Below are 26,402 nucleotides of genomic sequence, written 5' to 3'. Positions count from 1 at the left end.
CAGACACTTAACGGACTGAGCCCCCGGGGCACCCCCATATCCTATGGTTCTTGCTGACAAGGCAGGGACTGGGAATGGTGACATTGGCCTCCGGGTGGTACCTTGGCTCCATCCACGCTGATGATGCGATAGCTGTTCCTGGTGACATCGTAGAAGTAGGAAACGGTGACCGCCTGCTTGCTCGCCGGCACCCAGTTCTTCTTGGTGCTGGGGTCGATCTGGAAGACATGCGCCCGCGTGGTGAAGATGGGCTGTTCTCTGCGGGAAGAGAGGAGGGCGCGTGAGGGTCAGAGCAGGATTTCGCAAGTCATTTAGGACGTCTCGCCCCACCTCCTGCGATCCCCAAAGATCTCAACGGCTTATTGGAAGAGATGCATATACAGGAGGACAAGTAAACTAAGACCAGGGGGAAGGAGAGAGGCCGGCACGGGAGTCACGGAAACCCACCCCCCATGGGCTGTGGGCGACTGGCAAGGAGCGACTCGCTCTACATGCGGGTCCCGAGTCCTTGCTTCCTGCCAAGCGTCCCGGTCCTGTCTGACATCCCGCCGGCACACTCGGGATGCTGTGATGCATTTCTTTTGGAGGATCCTGCCACAATTTTAGGATCTGCAATCCATGTGCAACTTCCTATTATATTTCTAGTAAGTCACTCTCAAATTCGCAGCATCTTACCCAAGACGCATTCGTTTGTAATGGACGGAGCCTTAAGGTTTTATGGTCCCAACTTAGAAATCTTTAGAGGTTCAGGAGCTTAACTCAGGAAATCCTTCCCTTTTGCTATTCTTGCCTCTGTAGGGTTGTTGCTCTTTGGCTCCTGTAAATCCTTAACATGACTGTCAACCAGATGGACACAGGATCCAGGTTTCTTTCTGGAAAGTGGGGAATTGTTTTGATCTCGACAATAAAGGATCAAGAAATAAAGCAGATGGATAAAAATCTGAAACCGATGCCACAGCATTTCATTCTGTAAGCTATCGACCTCACAAAGTAATGTAAAAGGAGACACAAACTCATTACAAAATAGACTTAATTTTAAAGAAAGGGTTTTCGGGCAAACTGGCTCAAAAAATCCTTTAAGTGTTCCAAATATGATCACACAGGGGCGGCGGGGTGTGGGGGGCGGGAAGCAGCTCCCAGCAGGTAAAAGTGGCCCCACTGTTCATGAGATGCCTCAAATCTATTTGTTGTTGTTGTTAACTTGGTGATATTTCTGTTGAAGTATCATGTTCATGAGATTTAATGAGCATTTATTAGAGATAAAAACAAAACCAAAAAGTAACTCAAAACACATTAACTTTTAACATCCTTACAGTGTCCAAAGGGGTGGCATAAAATATAGGACACTCAGTGGATATAAAAAAAAAAAAAAAAAATCAAAGGGAGAAAGTGAATTTCAAGTGTTCTGGTCTCCAGTTGGAGAGGTTTTAGGCAAAGCAGTCTTTGAACCTGTTCTGCCTAGACGAGGCTCATTACTGGAAAGAAAGCTCTTTTAGAAGAGAATCGTCTTCCTAGAAAAGCAATTTACTATTTGAGCCTCCTGCAAAGAATACTATCGCCATAAACATCAGCATCAACCATCAGTCGTGGCTGCAGACCCGTTTCCATGACTGCTCTTCCAGGAGAACAAAAGCCAAAGGCATGCTATTTGTGCTAACTCAATGCAATGGGTTCAAGAGGCCAGCTTTCCAGAAGAACCAATGGAAGCATTTCTTGCCCCCCGAAATCTCCCTTCTAGATTCCAGAGGAGGACAAGCCCCTCTGGGAACGTGGATCACTCGGACGTCTGTCTTTCCTCAACCGTGGTTAGGTGTACCCACCCTCCCGAGCCTCAACTGACACCCTTCCAGCCACGGGGTGACAGGACTTAGAGACAAAAAGAACATTCTTGCTGCAGTTTCCCGCATCGGTCGTCACCAGGAGGGCCAGCCTGCGGGGCAGCCTGTGTGCCCACGACAGCCGCGTTCTTTGTCAAGTCCCCGCGGGGAAGTCTGGCATCTGGGCTCCCCAGCTGTGTTACCACCAGCCCAGGCACCATATTTTGCTAATCATCGAAGTACAGCACCAGAAAGGAAAACGCCTGCTCACACGGAATCCTGCAGATGCGAGAGGAGGCGACGGTTGGAAGGACAGTAACCGCAGGAGAGAGTTTTAGAGGAATTCTGCAATGTATACAAACACCGAATCATGCTGTGTACTTAAAACTAACGTGATGTTATACGCTAATTATTCCTCAATTAAAAAAAAAAATAATTGCGTTGTGCTCAAGTCTCTCTGCCTCCCTCCCACGGAGCACTAACGAGCGGGGGAGGGGCACCCGGGTCAGGCAGGAGCCCCAGCGGCTGGGGCAGGGGCCCGGCTCTCTCACCCGCACTCACGTCCTCCACACTGAGCAAGAGGGACTGGGTCTGGGCTTTAGCGCCTCCAGACCAGTGTTTCCTAAACCTCTGACGGAAATTAGCTGAGCACTTCATAAAAAGCAAGTTTCTGGGCCCCAACCTGCTCGCCACCGCCTCCCACCCCCGTCCCGCAGGAACTTGGCTCTCCAGGGACCAGCCTGGGGAGCTCCGTTTTTAATAAGAGCTCCGGGTAATTCTGATCCTCAGAGAAGCTGCGGAGAAACCCACAATGAGACATTAACAGGTGATCTAGACAAAAGACGGAAGAAGTGAGCCTACGGCCAGCATCTCGCCTCCGCAAAGACACTACGAGCTTTGAATGATTCCAGATCTTCCTCCCACAGCCTGAAGGGGACTATGGTGATACCTGATACCGAGGACAGGATTTTGGGGGTGCAAAGCGTGGGGAGGCAGAAGTGCTCTGGGTAGAGATGGGGGGGCGGGAAGGCCGTGTGGCCAAGCCATCACTGACTTCAAGCACTCTGTGTCCCTGAGCCCGGCAGGACAGAGGAAGTGAGGGGAGCAGGGAGACCAGAGACCAGGCAGGAAGGACAGGGAGGCTTCCTGACCGGGGATAAGCCAAAGTCAAGAGTCACCTGTGAGGTGTGATTCAGGTCAAGTTGAGCACAGGGACATGAAGACGTCCCCATCTCCAGACCTGCTGGCTGGGCTCTGGAGATGGACTAAAGCTATGGTGGGCCGCCCTGGGGACCCTGGCCAGAAATGCAAGGATGTCAGAAGAGGAAGGACCGTGGACCCAGCTGGCCACAACGTCCGTGGCTGCAGCCCGGGTGTCCCGTGGTCAGGCCTCTGCAAGGGGAGAGGTGCGGGGAGTCCCACACCCCTGCTGAGGACAAGCATGGGGGAGACCAGAGACCTCATTCCTCAGTCCTGGGCAAGCTGGGGCCAGTGTGATCGCAGCCTTGAACCCAGGAAACTGCCCACAGGACTGAGATTTCCACAAGAATAACCGCGTCTGAGGCCAGTGGGGAGTTCTAATGAATTCTTCTAAAATTCACAAATCTAATGGTGTTTAAAGAAAAGGAAGAAAGGATTTAAAAAGTCAGTATTTACTGACTCCTTCCACCTGCCATGTTTTACACGTGACCTCTCCTCTAGGATCATAAAGATCCTTTGTGGGAGGTGTGCAGGTGACGAAATGGGGTCTCAGAGAGGCCAAGGACCTGCCTTGGGTTATACAGTCAGTGACAGATTTGAGACGCGAAAGCAGGTCCAAGGGACATGGTCCCCTTCCTCTTAAGCATTACGCTCCACTCTTTTGGAAAGAATAGCTTTCTGTAAGACACAGCTTCTGATGTGGTTCTCAGTGATCCCCACCTCCTAGTAATTACGCCCTATGGAATCCCCCTTCTCGCCCCGAGCTTGAGGATGGTGGTGGCGGAGGGACCTGTGACTTGTTTTAAACAAAAGAGTACAGCAAAGGTGATGGGATGTCATTGCGCAAGTAAGCTACACGAGATTGTGAGGTGTGTCTTGCTAGCAGATTCTCCTGACTCTCTTGATGGCTTTGGTGAGGTGTGTTGCCATGCTGGGGGGACCCACATTTGCAGGAACTGAGAGTGGCCTCCAGCCAACAGCCAGAGGGAAACTGAGGCCCTAAACTGAGGCCCTTCGCCCAACACCCCCTGGGGAACTGAAATTCTTCCAACAAACCACTTGGAAACTTGGGGATCAGATCTCTCCTGAGACCCCCACCCCTCTTTGACACCTTAAAGATACTTCCTAAGAGACCCAGAAGCAGAGGACACAGCTAAGCCACGCCCAGACTCTGGACCCAGAGTCTTTTGTTTTAAGCTGCTAAGGTGGTGGCAATTTATTACTCAGTAAAAGAGAACTAATACCTTGACCGTCATAGAAAGTCTACTACATATCACAAATCCTGACATCGGGATGGGCAAAATCAGAGAAGTCTATAAACCTCGCCCCCAAATTCAGAAACGCAGATTCCCAGCTCTGAGAGATCATCTTGCCTCACCTGGAAAAGCAGAAGTGCTGGAACTAGGACACAGGAGTCAGTTCCAATAAGTGTGCAAATCAGTATAAATAGAAAAATTCAAGAGAAGCAGAACTTTCCAACTCAGGAGACCGCCTTTCCCTCTCAGCAGGGAAAAGCTGAAGAGAGTGTGTATCAGAGAACAGAAACTACCTTCATACCCAATTTTATTCTCTTTTCTTTGCTGTTCGATGCTTAGGGAGTGGATTTCAAAAATACTCCCATTCCTTCTTCAATGCTTTAAATAGAAAGCAGATGTTTCCGGATGGCGAAACGTTGCTTTAGGCAGACAATATAACCCACTGTTCCCTCGCACAGTCTTTTTAGAGCTGAATAAACACCAATTGCTGCTCATTGAACACATTTTGGAACCTGACAGTAATTGTCCCCGAGAATAATTAGACACTCTGTGCAACATATGTATGTTTGGAATATGAAACCCACTCAGCAGAGACACCACTCCTGCTCTAAACGGTTTCTGGCTCCGTGTAAGAGAATTCTGCAAAGAACTGGCAGGACTAATTTTTGCAGGGGAAAAAATAAAAAGAAAAATGATGTTTTAATTTATCATCACCCTCCACTTGCCACAGCAATGCTCAGCTCCACGCTTTTTCGGATACGGGTCTGTGAAACCTCACCATTCTTATTATTCCTACTTCTGCTTGACTTGAATGAAAACCAAACCATCCAGACATTATTTTGCAGCTATTTAAACAGTGTTTCATGGTCTCACAGGAAGCCCTGGCTAGTTTATCTATCTCGGGTCTCAAACCCCTCCAAACATCCAACACTCAGCACCAAGAGAAACGCTCACCACCAAGCTCGACAGATTAAGGTAAGGCACGCACCCCCCCCACCCCATCCCCTCCCCCCAACTGTCGCAAAGACCTTCCCTGGCTCTAGCCCCCATCGGACACACTCCAGGTGTGTTAGAATGTCCCCCCAGCCCGGACCGCCTGGCCCTGCTCCTCACCTGTCAGCATTTCCAGGTGCCCCCGCACATGCCCTGTCTTGATCCTAAACATCCCACCCTCTTTGCCGGTCGGAAGACCTCCTCTTCGTCCTTCACATGCAGTCACGGCCTCCTGAAATGTCCCATCTGCGCCCCAGGACACGGACCCTGGACTGAGTGTCTGTCACAGGTACCAGCAGTGTGGGCTCTCCTGGCTTTGAGCCAGTTGGTTATTAACCTGGTTATTAACCGGGGTGGTTAATAAGGCCCTTCACAGGGATGCCTGGGTGGCTCAGTTGGTTAAGTCTCTTTCTTCGGCTCCAGTCATGATCCCAGAGTCCTGGGATCGAGTCCCGCATTGGGCTCCTTGCTCGGCAAGGAGCCTACTTCTCTCTCCGCCTCTGCCTGCCACTCTGCCTGCTTGTGTGGGCTCTCTCGCGCTCTCTCTCTGACAAATAAATAAATAAAATCTTTAAACAAACAAACAAAAAAATAAGGCCCTTCGCAGACAGGGTCAAGCCTCCAAAGACGAGGACCCAGAGTGGATAACAAAGGAAAGATGGACAGAAGGTCCGTCTAGTACATTCTCCATCCGAGACTCGAACTCATGACTGTGTTATGGCTCTCCTTGCATACCAACCCCCGTAATAAATAGAACAGAATGAAGCTACTGTTATTTGCAGCTAATGTGACCGCCACACCTACAGTGCCCAGGAAAATCAACTGAAAAAGTGAGCATGAGTAATAAAGTTCAGTAAGATGGCTAGTTACAAGATTAACAAAAAATAAACTCAATAGCCTTCTTCTAGATGCAAACAACCTTGCAGGTGATGTAACAGATTTTTAAAGATCCCTTAGAGAGCAGCAAACAGAAAGATACCATTTCTAGAAATCTATAGAAGTGTGCAAGATCTGCCTCAAAAACATCAAGACAAGAATTTCTGGAGAGAGGGGCGCCTGGGTGGCTCAGTTGGTTGGACGACTGCCTTCGGCTCAGGTCATGATCCCGGAGTCCCGGGATCGAGTCCCGCATCGGGCTCCCAGCTCCATGGGGAGTCTGCTTCTCCCTCTGACCTTCTCCCCTCTCATGCTCTCTCTCACTCAAATAAATAAAAATAATAATAATTAAAAAAAAGAATTTCTGGAGAGAATTTCTAAAGGCACAGAAAAGCAGACTTTAATAAATAAAACACATTCTGTTCTTAAATAGGAAAAGTCAATATAAAGATATCAAATACTTTTGGGGCGCCTGGGGGGCTCAGTGGGTTAAGCCTCTGCCTTCAGCTCAGGTCATAATCTCAGGGTCCTGGATCGAGCCCTGCATCGGGCTCTCTGCTCAGCGGGGAACCTGCTTCTCCCTCTCACTTTCCTCTATGTGTGTTCTCTCTCTCTCTCTTTCAAATAAATAAATTCAGTCCTTAAACAAAAAAAAAATCAAGTACCCCTAAACTAATCCGTACATTTGTCACAGCATCAGCAGGAGTATCTTGAGAACCAAGACAGGGCTATTCGTGTGGGAAACTCGCCCCACGAAGACAGCCAGGAAAATTCTGAAAATGGAGAGCAGTGAAATTCAGCCCTGTCGGATAATGAAATACTTAACTGTAGAGTCCAGCACGTGAAACAGGGGGTTATCGAGCAAAGAAGTAAATTAATGGAACAGAACAACCAAGTTAGAAGCCCGAGGAACTGAGCACATGGTGTAGGTGGTGCTTCTTATCCGTGGGGGGCACGGGAGTCGCCCCACATACCCTGTTACAACAAGGGGTTAGCAACTCTCCGGGGAAAGCCTGCACCTGCACCTGCACCTGGCCAGAAGTCTGTCTCCACGCCTGGTCTGAGCCCTGCCAAGTGAGTCAGGGCGGACCCAGTCTATCAAAGTTATTTCTACCTGCCCCCAAACTGCCCAGATTAACCCAGCTGATTAAGGAGAAAGCTCACGTAAGTCACATCTGTCACCAGCCCTCCAAGGACTGGGGATTCTCTTTTCGGGTCACATTTACATCAGAGAACGGAATGAGGCAAGTGACCCTGTGGAATGCTGATGGGCTTTGTTAATGATGCTGCCTTAGGTCCCAGGAGGCGGGACAGTTTCTCGGGAGCCCTCCGCACACATTCTCTGTGGGTCCTCCTATGATATGGGCCTGACCAAGTTCCGGGACGAGGTCACAGGCTGCGGGGCTGCCCCAGATCAGATCCACTCCCATGTGCTCTGGGAAAGGGCCAGGAGTCTCCAACAGTGGGTGGGGACCCCGACAGTGAGGAGGGGAAGAAGCAGAGTTTCAGAACATCAAAGCTGATATGGAAGGCAACTACTTGCGTGGGGGTAGCGTGGGGGCTCTTCTGAGGACGAAGGATAAGAAAACAGATTATGGGAGGACAAGACCAAGGGAGGAACAAGAGAGAACATAAAACAAAACTCACCAGGGTGACAAGTGAAAGGGACGTGAGGGAAGCTTCCGGGGGACCAGTGATGTTCCATATCTTCATCTGGGTGATGCTTACATCATTGTGCTCACTTTGTAAAAACTCACTGAGCTGTACACATATAATTTATGTATGCACTTTTCTGTATATATGTTACAACTAAAAAAATTTTCCTTAAAAATACATCTTATGCAAAACTGACAAAAATGATGATACACCAGAAATAAATCTGGTTAAAGAACTGTTTTAAAAGAAACAACCCACCTCTCTGAAAACTATAAAACACTGATGAAAGAAACTGAGGATACTACAGGAACATTCCATGCTCATGGATTAGAAAAACAAATATTGTTAAAACGTCGTATTATCCCAAGCAACTTATACATTTTAGGCAATCCCCATCAAAATACATTTTTCAACAAAACTAGAACAAACAATCTGAAAAATCTGTGTGGAACCACAGAAGACCCTACAAAGCCAAAGCAATCTTAAAAAAGAAAAGTAAAGCTGGCGGCATCACAATTACTGACTTCAAGCTCTATCCACAAAGCTGTCGTCATGAAAACAGTATAGTGCCAGCACAAAAACAGACACACAGATCTATGGAACAGAACAGAAAACCCAGAAATGGACCCTGGACTCTATGGTCAACTCCTCTTCAACAAAGCAGGAAAGAATATCTAATGGGAAAAAGATCATCTCTTCAACAAATGGCTTGGGGAAACTGGACAGCCTCATGCAGAAGAATGAAACCAGACCATCACTCTCTTTTACCATGCACAAAAGCAAACTGAAAATGGACTAAAGACCCAAATGTGAGACCTGAATCCATAAACATCCTAGAGGAGAGCACATGCATTAATCTCTGACTTCATCCACAGAAGTATGTTTCTAGGTCTGTCTCCCGAGACAAGGGAAATAAAAACAAAAATGAACTGTTGGGACGACATCAAAATAAAAATCTTCTGTACAGCAAAGGACACAATCAACAAAACAAAAAGGCGACCCACTGGATGGGAGAAGATATTCGCACACAACGTATCCAATAAACGGTTTGTATCTAAAATCTATAAAGAACTTATCAACTCAACACCCCCCAAAATGAACAATCCAATTAAAAAACGGGCAGAAGACACGAACAGACATTTCTTCAGAGGTGGCATCCGGACGGCCAACAGACTCCTGGGAAGACGCTCCACCTCCCTCTTCATCAGGAACATGTACATCAAACGACAATGAGGAACCACATCACACCTGACAGAGCGGTTAAAATCAACAACACAAGAAACTAAAGGCGTTGGTGAGGATGCGGAGAAAGGGGGACCCCCGTGCGCTGTGGGTGGGAACGCAAACTGGAGCAGCCACTGTGGAAAACAACATGGAGCTTCCTCAAAAAATTAAAAACAGAGCTACCCTACGACCCAGCAATCACACTACTGGGTATTTACTCCAAGAACACAAAAACACTAATGCAAAGAAAGGGATACATGCCCCTGATGTTTATAGCAGCAACACACACACACACACACACACACACACACTGGAATATTATTCAGCTCTTAAAAAAAAAAAATGGAATCGTGACATTTGCAATGACATTGGGGAGCGAGACAGTATTCTGCTGAGTGAGATAAGTTGGTCAGAGAAAGACAAATCCCGTATGATTTCACTGCTATGTGGAAGTGAAGAAACAAAGAAAAAAGATGAACCAAGAAACAAACTGCTGGTGACCAGCAGGAGGGGGACAGGGGAATGGGCAAAACAGGTGACGGGGACACAGGAGGTCGCCCGTCCTGATGAGCGCCGGGCAGTGTACGGAAGTGTTTCATCACCATATCGTACACCTGACACTAATATGACACTGTATGTGAACCGGAAATGAAATAAACACTTTTAAAAACCGCACCTCGGGGGTGCCTGGGTGGCTCAGTGGGTTAAAGCCTCTGCCTTCGGCTCAGGTCATGATCCCAGGGTCCTGGGATCGAGTCCCGCATCGGGCTGTCTGCTCGGCGGGGAGCCTGCTTCCCCCCCCACCTCTGCCTGCCTCTCTGGCTGCTTGTGATCTCTCTGTCAAATAAATAAATAAATAAATAAATAACCGCACCTCGTCATCAGTTACGCTGTCACCCCATCTTCATGTGGCCCCGTCTATCCCCGTCCAGACCCTCTCTCCCTGCTGCGCACATCCACCCTCCGCCGCCCCCCGCACCACTCTTCTGGGCCTGGCAGGTGCGGGGCAAGAGGCCCTCCAGACGCCGCAGGTGTGCCCGGAGACAAGCCGGCACCGCGGTGCGCGCGGCTGCGGGAGCGGAGAAAGGAGACGAGGCCGGAGGGGGGGCCCGGCTGGATACCCCCAGACGCTGACCGCCACACTAAGGAAATGAGTCTCCACCTTGGGGCCACCCACTCCCACCTGGGCTCCACGGAAGGTTTATGTCCAGACCATTTTCTCTTCAAATACATTCCAAGAAATACACGTGTAGGAAAATGTGAGATGCATCTGGCTAGTTGTTTTCTTCACCATGTGGTGTCACCTTTAGGAAACAGTACCCTCAGGGCATCTGGGTGGCTCGGTCAGTTAAACATCTGACCTCAGCTCTGGTCATGACCTTGGGGTCCTTGATTGGCGCCCCATGTCAGGCTCTGCTCTCCATGGGGAGTCTGCTTCTCCCCCTCCCTCTGTCCTCTCCCTCTGCTTGTGCTCACTCTCTCTCTCTCCAATAAATAAATAAAATCTTTTAAAAAAATAAAAAAGAAAGAAATGGCATTCTCCATCGAAGACCGCTGGAAGTCATCCGGGAGCTGTGTGCTCGCCACACGCAAACTGACCGTCACCTCGATGGGCACCTTCTGTCCGTGTTCACCCTGTGGGAGGCGTCCTGTCTTGGGATTTTAGCATGGATTCGTGCTAAAATTCGTGCTATCTCCTGCTGTGTGTGGCATACTGAGCTTTTATGCTATCAGAACTCATTCTATCTGAATCTATGGTGGAAAGAAAAAAGGGAGTTTTAAACAAAAAAGCAGCGTTTTATGATTCATGGACTGTGAACACCAAGCCAAGAATCAGATCACCCAGGTGATGATTTCTGAAAAGCCCGGCGGCGAGCTGCCCAGGTCGTAACGATTAATGAGTCCTGGAACGGCTAATTCAGGGGAGCCCCAAATGCGGCTGGAGAAGCGGTCCATGCTCTTCCTCGCGCTCTAATACATCTGGGCACAGAGTTCCTTAGGACACTGCAATGACAACAAAATACAGAAGACTCGATGCCAAACGTGAGATGAGAATGTGACTTGGCGACAGTACGCCCCATCACAGCAGACGCGATGTTCTTAAAGGACCGGAAAACACATGCTCTTAACCTTAAATGCTGGGGACTGGCGTTCCCGTCTGTAGTAAAAATGGGGAGAAGGCGGTGTGACTGCTAACGGGTTCTGGGTTTCTTGGAGGAGGGATCAAAATGTTCTAAAATTAGATTGTGCTGATGGTTGCCCCAGTTCTGAATAAAAAAAAAAAATCAGTGAATTGTATATTTTATAAAACTGACTTGTACTGTACTTGAGTTACGTCACAATAAAATGACTTTGGTGTGTGTTTGTTTGTTTTGTTTGAAGATCAAAACTGTGCGTGAGAACGGGCAGAAAGAAGACCCAGTGACTGAGTTTTCGGGCTGCCGCGGCTGAGAGGGACCTGCACGGTGCTGAACCCGCAGGGTGTACAGCCACCCAGCAGAAACGCCGGAAGGCGGACAGGGTCCCTTTCTGGGGCAAGTACCTCGAGGGGTCCCCTGGGTCGACCACACCACACAGAGCCCACAGGGAGAAAGGAGGGGACACACGACCGAAGCAGGGACCCAGCACAGCAGGAAGAGGAGCAAGGAGCAGGTCCTGAAACTTAAGAAAGTCCTCAGGCCACCCAGGCGGACGACCAGGGGCTTCATGCCCTCTAGAAGGCTACCAGGCTGCTCTACCTTTTCTGAGAAAGGAAAACAAAGGGACAGAAACCCAAATGAGGGACTAACAAGATTTGAGTCCTCCTTGGTCTCAGGGCCATTACAGGACACTTTGTCCTCATCAGGGACAAGGCTGAAGAAGTGGAGGGACTTCTGGACAAGTCAGGAGGAGCCATGTCAGGGCCCCGGGGCAGGGGATGCTCTCCCTGCCTGTGCGACCTGGGGCCAGTCACCTCACTCTGAGTCCCACCAGCCCAAGGGACTGTGCAAAATGCTTGTCACAAACAGCTGCCTGGTAAAGGGACGTTGTAAGACGCTAGTTACGGCAGAGACCCCGCTGCGCGGACGACCGTCCCTTTCCTACCTCAAGTCGCCCGGACACAATCCAGCCGAGCCGTCTCTCCTAAAAGCATCAAATTAAACAAAAAAAAAAATCTTTAAGAAGAGTAACTATGTGTGTTCATAATTAAAAAAAAAAAAAATTTGTTCAAAGTTTAAAAGTCTGAGACTTGTTTTCTCCTCTACTGATGAATTAGTACTGGTTGTGGCTAATTGCTTTCATGGTTCACACTTTTAGTTTCCTGCGTGGCCGCCGGGTGGGGGGGGGGGGGGGATTCTAGTTCCAGTTCGAGAAGCCAAACCCTCGTTAAGGGCATGGCTACTGCTCTGAATTCAGATTTTGGGGGAGAGAAGCTGTTTTTGTTTTCGTAGACTTACTCTTGTTCAGAACGAAAAACATGCGGTGTGAGGGGGCTGGTAACTTGCCAAGCCCCCTGCAGAAGATGTAAAACACGGAACCGAAGGTGCAGACACACCTTCAATGCACACCCTGACGCCTTCATTTATGCCATCAACTGGCCTCTCGGGCTCTTCGATTTTTTACGTATTTCAGAAAACTTCATTCATAAAAATAGGTGGCAACTCTAAAGTTGCCAGATTTGGCGTGCGTGTGCGTGCACAGACACACAGACAGACAGACACACACACACACACTACAGGATTTCTGGCTAAACTTGACTTTCAGATAAACCATGGACAGTTTTTATGTTATTGAGTTATAATTCAGACACCACACAACTCCCCCTTGGGAAGTATACGATTCTGTGGGTTTCGGTTTGCTCACATAAGTGTGCGGCACCACCACTGTCTGACCTCAGAGCATTTTCAGAAACCCCCCCCTCCATATCCCATGCTCATTAGCGCTCACTCCCGCTTCCCCTCTGCCCGCTCCAGTAACCACCGATGCACGCTCGGTCTCCATCGATCTGCCCTCCCCGGACACTTCCCATAAATGCAGTCACACAGGTCGTGTGGGCCACGTCTGGCCGTCCTCACCAAGCACAGTGTCTTCGAGGGTCATGCATGTTGGGCATGTCTCACTACCTCACCGGGTTCTGTGGGGGACATCAGTTGGCTGTACGGACACACTACATTTCGTCTCTCCGTCCTTCAGGAGAGGGACATCTGTGTGGTTCCCACCTTTTGGCTCTTGTAAAGAATGCTGCTGTGTCCTACCTTCAGGTGGACCTGTGTTTTCTTGGCTCTTGGGTACGTCCATAGGCGTGGAATTGCGGGGTCACAGGGCCGCTCTGGGGAGGGGCTGGAGCCTGTCCGAGAGGCCGCACCACCCTGGGTCTGGTGACCACACCCCACAGTGACAGAACTGTGCCTCCTCTGTGTTCCCACACCTTCCTTGGTGGCTGCTGCCGAAGGAAGGAACCAGACCGCTTACCTCAGTCTTTTATGAACAGGAGAATTTGTTCATGCTTTGAGAAATATAAAAAACACAGAGAGGTGGGGTTTAGAGAGAGGCAAGAAAGGGATTCGGTAGATAGCGCAGCCAGGGGTTTTTGTTTTGTTTTGTTTCGTTTTTTAAAGATTTTATGTATTTGACAGAGAGAGAGAAATCACAAGTAGGCAGAGAGGCAGAGAGAGAGAGAGAGGAGGAAGCAGACTCCCTGCTGAGCAGAGAGCCCGACGCGGGGCTCGATCCCAAAACCCTGGGATCATGGCCCGAGCTGAAGGCAGAGGCTTAACCCACTGAGCCACCCAGGTGCCCCCCAGCCAGTGGTTTTTTACGTAAGGCAACCTCAGAAGACGCAAGCAAACCTGTAGACTGGGGGTGGGCCACATTTCAAGGTCAGGAAGACGTCCTTCTGGGTTCTGCCCTTCTCCATTTGTCCAGAGTGACCTGGACAGTTATGGCTCTGCATCCCCGTGCCCTAGGGTGGGAGGAGTGGCTTATAGGAGCCCCCAATCCCCTGGGAGCACCTCCACTCTTCTTATAACTGCAAGGACAGGAGAGCTCCAGATTCTTCTAGAACCTCTTTTGTGCAGCTGGGAAAGCCCTGGCTGCTCCTGGCCACTCCTGGCTAATGGTGTCTACCTGCAGGGGCCCAACAGTCTGACCTGGTACCCCCCATCCCAGAGCCCGCGGCGCTCCTGTCCCCAGATCTCAGCTACTGTCCTCGCTTCTGGCATCTCATCCCAGCAAGGAGCATGTGGGGCCTCCCTCCCCACAGCCACAGGAGCCACGTTCACGGTCATCTACGGACAGCCAGTCAACCGCACCGTCAAGCTCTGCAGCCTTAGGAAACTGTTCTTGCCCCAGCCCCCTGCCCGGACCCTGGGTCCAGACCCCCCAGGAGCAGGGTCCCCACACGGCACGGGTCCCGGGAGGCTGCAGGGGCCATCTCTTTGTTGTCACTTATCCGGAAAGCATGCGGGGCTTACGGAAGAAAGTTTGCTGCTCCTCCCAAGAGGTAAACATAGAATCATCCTAGGACCCAGCAACTCTAGGCACACACCCAAAAGTACTGAAAGCAGGGACTCACAGAGGCTTGGACACTCCCGCTCACGGCCCGGTTCACAACAGGCATGAGGCCGAAACAGCCCACGTGTCCACCGACAGATGAGCGGGTAGACATGCAATGGATCAGTATTTAGGCATCAAAGGGAGGGCATTTTGATGCCTGTGACAACACAGGTGAACCCTGAAAATAAAGCTAAGTGAGATAAGCCAGCCACAGAAGGATAAAAACGGTATGGTTCCACTTCTGTGACCCAAACAGTCAAATGCATAGAGACAGAAAGTAGAAGGTGATTATCAGGAGCTGGGGGGTGTGGGGGGTGTGGTGTTAGGGCTCCGTGGGGACAGAGTTTCTGTTTGGAAAGATGAAGAGGATCTGGAGGTGGATGGTGGTGACAGGTGCATGGCGCTGTGAATGTTCTCTATGCCGCTGAATTGCAAATGCATCTAGAAATCGTTACAATGGAGAACTTGATGTTGCGAATGTTTTACCACGAAAGCAGAGTGGCTGGAGAACTTGAATGTCTCTCAGAATCTCTTGCTTTGGAGAAAAGAAAACAAACAACAAGAAAAGAAGGAAGATGGGCGCCTGGGTGGCTCAGTGGGTTAAGCCGCTGCCTTCAGCTCAGGTCATGATCTCAGAGTCCTGGGATCGAGTCCCACATCGGGCTCTCTGCTCAGCAGGGAGCCTGCTTCCCTCTCTCTCTCTGCCAGCCTCTCTACCTACCTGTGATCTCTCTCTGTCAAATAAATAAATAAAATCTTTAAAAAAAAAAAAAAAAAAAAAAAAAAAAAAAGAAAAGAAGGAAGGGGAAGAAAACCTTGTAGGTTTCAGAATTCCCACAAAACCTAGCCAAAACTAGGGCTGCCAAGGACACAGTATTAAGAGAAAAGGTTACAGGATAGCATCCTGCTCTGCTCCCATTCTTATAAATATGCATACTAATATCGATACATACTTACTTAACAAACATTTACCAGCAGCTACACGAGAGGGCTGAGCTGGGCACTGAAAACACCCCAGGAAATAAGCCTAAGGCATTGCCTCAGGATCCAGGGAGCTCCTTCCCTGTCTGTGTCCGGGCCCGTGTGTATGCAAGGGGACAAGTGTGGAAAGGTGACCATGTAGCCGGGGTGTTCTCTGGCAGGACCAGGCTCATCAAAACATGCAATGTGGACCGGTATCTGGGCAAGGGAGAGGCCCCTGTCTCTTGCTTCCCAAGCTTAAGGTCAAAGGCACAACCACGTGCACCAAACAAGACAGGGGTGAGAGGACCCCAACCCCCCCTATGGACAGAGGGAGAGAGGCAGGTACTCCCAAGAACTTTCTACAGCATGGCGTGAAACTTGCAAAGAGGGGAAATCTCATGGTAAGTGTTCCTAGAGTGCCGGTATGCACCCCCCCACACACACACAGCAATGATGATGAAGCGGGCAGGAGAAAGCTTCAGGGACAAGGGAAATATTTACGGCATACACTGTAGTGACCATTTCCTGGGTATGTACGTACCTCCGGACTCATTAAGCTGTATCCATTAAATACGCACAATTTCTTGCAAGTCATATATACCTCAATAAAGTGATTTTAAAGAGTTTAGATAGCCGGGGACAAACATGACAGGAGCTGGATGGGGACACGGCGCCGAGGGGCCCTCTGAGCGCCCAGGTGCTTGGCTGGCGATCTCTAAACCAGGGGCTGCCCTGGAAAAAGCCAGAGCCTCCATCCTGAGTTATCATCTGGGTTTGATCCTGCCGCACGGTTAACCCGCTGGTTTCCAACCTCGTGACCAGGAAGTAATTTATTATTTGTGTCTTCCCTGCGGACCCCATTTATTGAGAGAGTTTGGCCTTCTGGGTGGTATTTATGAAAGAATAATTTGTTTTCTCTTTTCTTTATCCATCAAAGTCACAGCGAACTGCCAAACAGCTTTCTACCCGGCAGGACTGCACCGAGGTGGCCCCAAGAACGGATAGGATTCCAGCCAAAGCTGCAGGAACGCTCGGTGCCAGCCTCAGCTATCTGGGCACCCAACAACTTGCCCTTTGTCGCGGGGTGAGAGCGGAACAGCGTGGACACCTGTCCCTGCTCTCCCAGGCCCCTGGGTGGGGGCAGCTGGAGGGCCATTTCCCTCTGCATCCAAGGATAGGGCATGTGACATCAACGGCCTTTGTGGGAAGTGCAAGCTCCGGCGGTCTACCTGCGGGGGAGGCAACAAAGTCCAGCACGCACAGAAGGGAAAAGCGACACGTTCAGGATTTCACATTACAAGGCCGAGGCAGTGGGTGTTTTGAGGAAGGAGACCTAGTAAGTAAAAATAAGCCCACCATGCTAGAGCTGCTTGAGTTCACTCGGGACACATGGAAATGGGGCACCTCCCAAGCTCTGTGCACACAGTAGGTCCAAAATATTTGCTAAACTGAATTATCTGGCTTTGATGTAATGTGGAAACCCCATCACTTGCCCCAGCAAGGCAAAACAACTGTTGTTTCCCACCACTGTCAAGGGGCAGAAGTGTAGACCAGCTTGTCTGGTGCAAACACACAGGTCCCCAGACAGGACTCCTGCAGTCCCTGGGGGACCCCCATGGGACAGCTGCCAACACCTGAGCCCTGCAGGAGAGCCAGACTAGTCCCGGGTGGGCCACACGCTCTGTGGGGCAGCTCAGAGCAGGGATCCTGGGGAGCCCCTGCAGGAAACCCTGGGCCGGGAGCTGGCAGGGTGCTGGTGCCCCAAGTCGCCCAGAGTCCAACTCTGGCCTTCCATCTGCGGTCATCGGTGCCTTTCAAAAGTTAGACACCAGGCCCCAGGGGCAGAGAGATGGATGCGGTACCCATCCCCCGACCCACTGCACTCGCCAAGAGGAAAAGCCGGCAGTGCCGGAGGGTACTGGTCCGGGGCTCCCAGAAGGCGGTCAGAGGTCTCTGCCAGGGATGCCCTAGGGCAACGCGATCCTGCTGGGACAGGACTCCACCGTGCGCAGCATCCCCTCCCATGTAGTACCAGGCCCCTCCTTGACAAGGGCTTGTTCAAGATTCTCCTCCAGGAACACTTTCTACGCCTCAGTTCCACAGGGTTGAGAACCATCTCTCCCTGGGGAGCCCCGGTGTGTACCTGCGGCCCAGGTGTCTGCGCTGAACTCAGCGGCTGCAGCGCCCCTCCCTGCCGGCTCTGCCCGCAGCCCCGGCTCAGCGAGTCCCGCATCAGCTCCAGCAGCGAGCCAGGAGCCCAGGAGCTCATGCCCCTCGCCACCCGGGCCCTCGGCCTCCTTGCACACAGCGTCCTCGAGGGGGCCACCGGCGAGCCGAGCCAGCCTGCGACCGATGGCTTGGCACACAGTCTGAGGATGGCCGTCTCCGTGCTCCCAAAGATCTGTACTCTTCTGCCCAGTATCGAGCACGTGGCAGAGATCCGGCAGGCACTTACAGGAAGGACTGCCTTTTTCTCAACGGTGCAGATGTCTTCGGGCTGGGAGCAGGAGGCTCTCCTCGAGCTTCTGGGTGCAGAGCTCAGCCTGGGGCACAACTGGAGTGCCCGGCCGGTCACATCTGACCACGAGTGGGCTTGTCCATTTACCCGTGCGCTGAACAAAAATGTGCTCTGTGTCCGGGACATTAAAAAAGACTGGGCAATGCCAACCTTGATTATAATAGTCTCTTTCTGTGTCTGGATCCTTTCTGTCAGGACATACACACGCTCGGGTTTCTCCCATTTCAACCCGACCTGTGAGTCGGCCTGCCCGTCCCTCCCAACACGCCCTCCTGGCTGCCGGCATCTGCTCAGGGAAGCACCACCATGCTGCTTGGGCGTACAGGAGCAGGGAAGCCCACCGGCCGGTCAGCCCATAACGGGGTCGGTCTAGACCAGCCACCTCCCTTCGGAACTGGGTCATCACTCCTGCACGTAAGGCCCCTGCCCCTCCATACATAAATACACATGACTGGAGTGACAATTCATTTCTCCAGCCCTTCCAACAAGGAGGCTTCACGGATCAGACGGACGTCAGATTCCAGCATGACTTACAGAAAGGTCCACCAGAAATTACACAGAATGCCCAGCACCAGGAAGAGTTAGATCACTGAGTTAACACAAGAGTATAGTGTAACCACCCAAGAAAGAGAACATTATTAGAACTAGACAAATATTGTTCCCTGCAGAGCCAAGAAATGAGACGGGATCCTATTTCTTTCTGGACCTTTTCAATGCCCAGAGCCAAGTGCTCCTCAAAGACAAAAGCTCCCGGCACTGAGATCAGAGAGAAGCTTCTCTTTAGTACTCTCCCAACTGTTCAAAAAACAAGAAATACAGGGGGCACCGGCTAGCTCAACAGTATGGCAGGTGATGCTTGATCTTGGAGCCGTGAGTTCAAGCCTCATGTTGGACAAAGAGTTTACTTTAAAAAAAAAAAAAAAAAAAGCAGGTGGGATCCTAGTGCCTCTCATATTTGGAATAGGACGTGCCTGGGAATGTTCTTATTTTTTGTGTTTTTCCTTTGCCTTCTTTCTCCGACTGAGAAAAAGAAACACAGCCCATCCCTCCACCACGCTAGCGTCTCCCAGCTTCTTGTTTGTTCTGTCCATCGTCTGGAATCCGTTCCAGTTTCTGTCCTGAAGACATTATTCTTGGAACCGGGAACTCTCGGTTCTAATCGGCGCTGGGGGGCCCGCTCACAGCCATCTGTCTGGGACTGCTTTACTTCAGACTCCTGGAAGACACGGCTCCTCCGCGTGCCCCCACCCGTCTTACTGCTGTGGACCCTCGAAGCGAGTGGGAGGTATCCGTTAAGGACCCCAATATCTGTAACCGCCTTTTTGCCTGATCGCTTTGGCAGGCGCGCGTTTCCTAGGGCTGCGGCACTGAGTCCGTGCTGACTTGCGGGCTTGAAACAAGAGGTCCGGACCCCTCACAGAGTGGAGGCCAGAAACACAACGTCCTTGCCTCTGGGGTGAAACCACGGAGCCAGGAGCGCTGCGCTCCCTCCGGAGGCTCTGGGGGAGGGTCGGGTCTGGCGTCCTGACTGCAAAGCCAGCAGCCTGGCATCTTCAGGTCAGTCTTCCTGCTGAGGGCCGCACGTCCCCTCTGTCTTCGGCCTCGGTCCCATCGGGACACCCCTAATTGCATGTAGGGTCCGCAGGCATCGTTCAGGAGAAGCTGCCCATCTCAAGGCCCTTGCTTTAATCATGTCGGCAAAGACACTCTTATCACATGCGGTCACGTTTGCTGGTTGCAGAGGTCTGGGGCCGAACAGCTAAGGGGGCGCGCTTCAGTTGCCCACACTGGACAGGAACTTTTTATTTCAGTGGCTGACAAATGGTTTTCCCTCTGAGCCTTGCTTTACCACCGTCCTGATCCCCTGTATCAGATGAGAAGCTCATTTGCTGGTTCCTCCCCTTCCAGACTCCTCGGTGCTGCAAGCACTGCCTGTCCTCACTGATCACACTTGTTCCACGGTTTCCAATGCCTCCTGCCCAGCCAGGTCCCTCCCAGACCAGCGCGACTTTATTCTACAATGCCGACCCCTCCCCCCACGCCGCCTCACCTCTGCCAGTATGTTCACGTGCCCTCAGTTTCTCCTAATACACACAGCGCCCCTGGGAGCTTCCATCCAAGTTCTAGCTTCTGGCCCCATGTCTCAGGCCTGCCCGGGGCAGGACCTGTGGGCTGGGTCAGGAGGCTCACGGGAGGGCCGCAGGGCAGACTGCTCCCCCCTGGAACCCCCCCCACCTGCAGCCCCTCTGCCCAACTCCAGGCTCCTCGGACACACTGTTGGCCTCACCATTTCCCTGCCTGCTTTCCTGCATCCGGGGATTTGCAGCAATCTCCCCGCTGCCGCTACTCCCCTGGGATCACAGTTCACCTTGCCATTCTAGGGTTATGTGATCGCGATACCAGCAGGTTGATGGTTCTGGGTAGGCAAGGCGCAAGAACGCACCTGCTCTGAGTCCCCTACCTCCGACTCGGTTGCTCTCATCCACTTTTCAGTGACAACGTGCCTATGCTGAGACAGCAGACGCTCTATCCTGGGGCTCCTCTTGGAGAGAGCGGGGCAGGCAGGTTGGCAGGGCCCAGACTTACAGCCCACCCGGTCCCACCCCCGACGCCCGAGGACCCCCCCCCTTGTCCGAGCAACGCAGCTCAGGGCCCAGCCCGGCACATGCACCTGCTCGGAAAATGGCAAACTGAATGTGGGTTTCCTCTTTCCAGGATTTTGTTTAAAGAGCAAAGGACTTCTGTGGCCTTCCCCAAAACGCCGATCACATGTGCTGAGGCGGTAAATGAAAAGCAAGGACAACTTTACACTGAGAACATCTTTTGCCGGTTCCATCAGTCCGAGAGAACCTTTTTACTCAAAAGCAAAGCCTGTATGATACCTCCTGGCTATACAGAGGCGCCGGTTTAAAAATAAACACAAGCGTTTGAAGGACCACAAAAATAGTCTTGTGCCCACAGCGCCCCGGAGCCTTACAACCCAGGGCACACGCGGGCTCAGAAGGAGCGAGAGGCTGCGGTCCACGGAAAGTTAGCCCTTGTGGACCTCAAACGGGTGACAGGAGTTGAAGGGAGCCTTTTCTGTGCCTGATCCCCTGTACAACAGCGAGTCAGCCGCACTCCGTTCAAACCAACCTCAGATGTCCGCCCTGTCCAGCCATCCACACCCGGGCTCTGAAGACGGCCCCCCGACCCGGAGCTGAAATGCGAGACCCTCACCCAGCCTTTGCCTCCGCCTGACTTCATGGTCTCCTCCCCAGCAATCCCTGTGCGCAGCCCCCAGGCTTCACCGAACAGAAGTCCCTGCTCGCCCCATTCCGGTGCTTTCTGGAAAGCTGTGCCCTCCTCCTGTGGCCTCTCGCTCAAGCCCACCCTCCACCACTCAGAGTCTTGCACGTTCAAGGTGAAGGGTAGCCAAGGCTGCTCTTCTGTCCCAGGCCCCAGGTTCCAGCACCAGTCGGCGCTCCCTCCCCGGAGCCCGGCTGTCCGTACCGCCTCCGTGGCCCTCCTCCTCTGCCTTGTCCTTGCGTACCTGCGAGTGCTGTGCCCCCAGACTGGGGTGTAAGACCCCTGGAGGCAGGGGTTAGTTAGTCTTCATCTCCAAAGCTCCCATGGGGCCTTGATGGAAGACATGCTCCAAGCTGACGCCAGCAGCTTTGACTAGAGTAGCAAAGAGCCCAGGGGGACAAGGGGCCCACTGGTGGGCTCCATGCAGTTCCGCCGGGTGAGCGAGCGAGCAGACCCATGTGGGAGCGTGGGGGAGACTCTCTCTACTGCCGAGCTGCCCAGTGATGCTCTCTCCCAGAGTGTGCACATATACATGGGCCACCCCGACGTCCTGACCTTCCCAGCACCAGGTGGCACGGGGACAGGGGAAGGCTCGGCTTCTGGCTTCCCCACTAGCCTCCTCCTCCCTCTACCCCGCTGGGCTGCACGAGTGACCTTTCCCCACGAGCCCGGCCTCACCTGAAAGCACAACTGTGCCACGGGGAGCTCGAGGGGAGCTCGAGGGCCACGCACTGGCTCTTCTGGGCCGTGCCACAGCCAAGGCAAACATGCCAAGACAAAGGGCAGAGAGGGTAGGGTGCACAGAGACGGAACAGCAGGGCATGGGCGCCAACACCGTCCTCAGGTTTGGGAGGACAAGGGACAGAGCACCAGCGGGTCTGCAATGGAGAGAAAAGCCTTCTGGAAGAGTGACATGTGTTCCCATCCCTCCATGGAAGGCTCTGGAGGCTGTGTGGGCTGCAGGGTCTGACGCATCAAACGTGGGACTACAGCACTGGGTCTTCTACCGTTTCCTCCCTCTTTCGGAAAAGGTCTGACGCTGGGCTTTCTGCAGAGCGAGGCAGCCGGCAGGTGCCAGACAGCTGGGGCCTGTGGGTGTGGCCCAGAGTCTGGCCCCGGAACAGCCCCAGCCTGCTCCCCTGCACCAAGAACACATCGCCCCACTCCTCCGAAGGGCCAGATGGCCGTGTGTAGATTTCTCCCCACTCCATTTTTATCTTCTCCAAGATTTGCGGGTTTCTGCACACATTCCCATCACGGGTGACATTCACGCTCCCTTCTGTATCTGTTTTCTCGACAGGAAATGCCTTTCTGTGGTCTTTCTGCGCCAGACCCCCCTACCCGTCTCAGCAGTCCCTCCGAAAAGGTCCTTCCTGGAGGCTTTAGCACGAGTGGGTCCGCAGCTGTGCGCTGCCATCCTGCTGGGCCCTGACATCGTCTCTCACCTGATTTTCCCACCAACCTTGAGAGATCAGCATCCAAGTCTCCATTTCACGGAGGAAAACAGAAAGGAGGAAAAACAAAGTGATGTGCCCAAGGTCACGGCCGTTAAGTGACAGTCACTGAAGCCGCCTGAGCCCAGCACACACTGCTTCGGGGGCCCTTCACACAGGTCCATTCCGGAAACCTCCAGAGACATCCCACACCTGCGCTCTACCGCCCCCTCACCGGCCCGCCTCGGCAGGGCTCTCCCCTCTCCCATCACCAAGGGCAGGCCAAGGCTCTCCTGAGTGGTTTGTGGGTCTCAGAGTAAACCAGCTCACCCTTACCCATGTCTCACACAGACTGTCGTCCTGTAGCATCCCCACAGCTCTTCCCAAAGTCCCAACAGTCAGCGGAGAGTCTGGAAAATTCTAACTGAGTTCCCCAAACCTTCAAGCTCCTGTCCAAGGACTCATGGCTCTGAATGGTACCTCTCAGCTCTGTTTGGACCATGTTGATAGACCAACCACTAGGTCAGTAAGATGGGGCTCTGCTGGTGTTTCAACAGCCCACCTCCTGGGCGGCCACAGAAAAACCTCCCTCTGGCCCCCAGGATCTCTCTGCAGCCTCCAACTACCAAAACAGTTCTCCTCTTCCCGCACACTAAACAAATACCCTGGGAACCCCCCTCTTCTCCATGCTCCATGCCCCCACTGGCCCCCACACACGTGAAGCAGGCCTCCTCCTGAGTGCAGCCCTAGAAACTTCCTGTTCCCTCCTGACGGCCTCTGGAACACACGCCCCTCCTACCTGTCACCCTCTCAAATGACAGCCCCTTGGGGAAGCTAAGATTCTGCACCCAATTCTAATGTGTGGTTCCCCCCCACACACCACTGAGCGATTCTCTAAGACAACAGCGGGGTGTCCTACAAGTCCACTCGGTCCTCACACCGTCGGCCTGGAGCCAGCGTCGGGTACCCCGTTCCGCCGGTTCAGGGCCCCGTCCCCCAAGACCGCCCCCTGCTTCTGACTCCTGCTGCCAGTCGGGGTGGGGTTGTTCCCAGCTGGACACCCGAGGTTCCCTCCTTGGGCTCGACTCATCTACCAGAACAGCTCACAGAGCTCAGAGAAACGCTGTATTTATGAGCTCCCCGGTTTATTATGAAAGGACAGAACTTGGGAACAGCCGGGCGGGGTATGGGGACCTGGCGTGGGGCTTCCGCGCCCTCTGAGTGCGCTGTCCTCCCCAAACCTCCACGTGTTCACCGACCCAGAAGCTCTATGGCCTGTCCTTTTGGAGTTGTATGGAAACTTCGTTATGTAGCCATAATTGATTAAAACACTGGCTACTGGCAATTGATTCAAACTCCAGCCCCTCTCCCCTCCACAGAGGAGGCTGGGGCTGAATGTCCCATCCTCTAATCACAGGGCTGGCATCCCAGGCAACCAGTGCCCTACCTCAGGTGCCGTCCAAAAGCCACTCCATTAACATAACAAAAGACACCTTTCTGGCTCTCATTCCAGAGGTTTTGGGAGCGCTGTGCCAGGAATTGCACGAGGACCAGATATGTATTGATTTTAAAATCCAGCACCCAGCAGCCATCACCAGCCCATCCACCCCAGGCTGATACCCACCACCAGCCCTGTAACTCCCCTTCCGAGCCCTTCCTGTGGCTGGACCACAAGTTCCTCCCCGCCCCGCCAGACAACTCTCTTCCCTCCCCCTCCCCAAACTCCCTAGCTTTCAATCACTTGTCATCAGACCATCACCCACTACCCCTCACTGCTGCCATCAACCAGCAACCCCCATATCACGCCCCGTTATTTCTCGATGATTTTAGCTACGGGGCCACAGTCCCTCCCTCCCACACGACTCCCGTCTTGATTCTCAGTCATTTTAATACACAACACCGATGATCCTCCCTCCGCCCCCAGGTGCTCAGACTTTTCTCTCTCCCTGCAGCCCTCCACCCCTCTGTCATAACCTGCCATTGATTTTTAACTCCAACCTAGCCATAATTTTCATGTCATGCGTTCCCCTCTGCAACTGACCCACCCCCATGCTTCCAATCACCTTTACCTGCCTGCTTCCCACAGCACTTACCCGCTTCCAGCATGCCACGGAGGGGGAGCGCAATATACCCCCCAAAATACACCACTGTGGCACACTGATTGTTTTGCATTAAAGCTAGTTTAGAAACAGCAGGTGCAAGAATGAGACTCTGACTCCCCTCTGTCCCCCTGAAAGCAGGAGGTAAATCATTCCATGAGAAGGAATCTTTCCTGGACCAGGGGAGCAGAGGGCATGCTTATCACCAGAGACAGGCAATCCAAGGCTGAGAAGGTTGTTTAACCAACCCCTGTTACCCCTCACTAATTGAGCCTGCCAAGCCCAAACCTGTCTCTCCAATTCTTTGCAAGTTTATAGTTTCTTTGTCTAAAAGGTGAAAAAGCTGCCGGCTTTGGTCACTTCCTTGAGCCTCCTATCTTGGGGGCTCCCCTAGCAATTAAATTTTTCTCTTATTTATCTGTTCTGTGTACATTTAATTATTAGACTGGCCAACGAACCGAAAAAGGAGGAGAGAGAAAGTTTTCCTCCCCTACATTCTGAAAGTTACTTGTTACATTTTCATTTGTAGTGTGTCATTTGCATGTAAGCTTCATGAAGGCAGCGATTCTGATATATCCAATACACAAACAGCTCCCAGTGCAAATACAGACGCTAAAAAATACTTGTTGAATGAATGAGTGAATTATAATCAACATCCAATTTCCCATAAGATCCACAAGGACAGGGCCAGATCTGTCTTAGTCATTCCTGGAGGTACTCAGTAACTATGGCTTAACAGAGGGCATGGAGGAGCAGAGGTAGGACACAAGATGCACCCAGCTGGGCTCACTCCACTTTGGGCAAGGTGACCTCCACCTGGACTTCAGCTCTTTCCCCCACCCCACCCCACTGGCTGCCACCTTGACACAGGTGTTGACTCTGATAAGCCCAAGCACACAACACCAGAAGCCCTTGGACACAGGGACAGGAGCACATCCATGGGTTTCTGCCTCTGCCATGCAAACATATGATCCTACGGACAAGGGGGGACTGATGTTACCTGTTACCAACCACTTGGAAATTTTCATTCCAAAACAGATGACCTAGAAAACCCTCAACTGTGAACTTCTTCCAGCCAAAAACGTGCAACAAGGTCCCATCCAGGTTTCTGATCATTCGAGCCTGTGACTTCCTCTTCTAGCCGCACCCATCATTCACCAGGTTAGTTTAGCTGTTGGTGGGTAAGAGACTTGCTCCAGGGAAGGGGACATATAAATAAACCATTTTTTTTATTTTTTAAAGATTTTATTTATTTATTTGACAGACAGAGATCACAAGTAGGCAGAGAAGCAGGCAGAGAGAGAGGGGAAAGCAGGCTCCCCGCTGAGATCGATGCAGGGCTCGATCCCAGGACCCTGAGCTCATGACCTAAGCTAAAGGCAGAGGTTTAACCCACTGAGCCATCCAGGCATCCCTAAACCAAACAATTTTTATAAGAGTCCTGGAGAGCGCCAAATTTCATTGCTTCAGTTTCAGTCTGACCTCTTACCTAGGATGATGGGGCTTGAAACCTCACCCTCTACAGAGATAAAGTGTGGCTTGAT

The 26,402-nt window shown here is 52.0% G+C and overlaps 1 protein-coding gene across 2 annotated transcripts in view; it reads right to left on the bottom strand.

Annotated features, from left to right (window-relative positions):
• Positions 1-26,402, bottom strand: part of HOMER2 (homer scaffold protein 2) — an 88,003-nt gene that overhangs the window by 41,703 nt on the left and 19,898 nt on the right. For both annotated transcript variants that reach the window (XM_059179879.1, XM_059179880.1), the window contains exon 2: positions 102-258. In XM_059179879.1, coding sequence (XP_059035862.1) covers positions 102-258 — 157 coding nt within the window. The remainder of the gene's footprint in view (positions 1-101; positions 259-26,402) is intronic.

Source organism: Mustela lutreola, chromosome 7 (genome assembly GCF_030435805.1).
Source record: "Mustela lutreola isolate mMusLut2 chromosome 7, mMusLut2.pri, whole genome shotgun sequence".
In the NCBI taxonomy this organism is placed as follows: domain Eukaryota; kingdom Metazoa; phylum Chordata; class Mammalia; order Carnivora; family Mustelidae; genus Mustela; species Mustela lutreola.
Note: the sequence above shows the minus strand (reverse complement) of the source record. Positions and strands in the feature narration are given on the sequence as shown.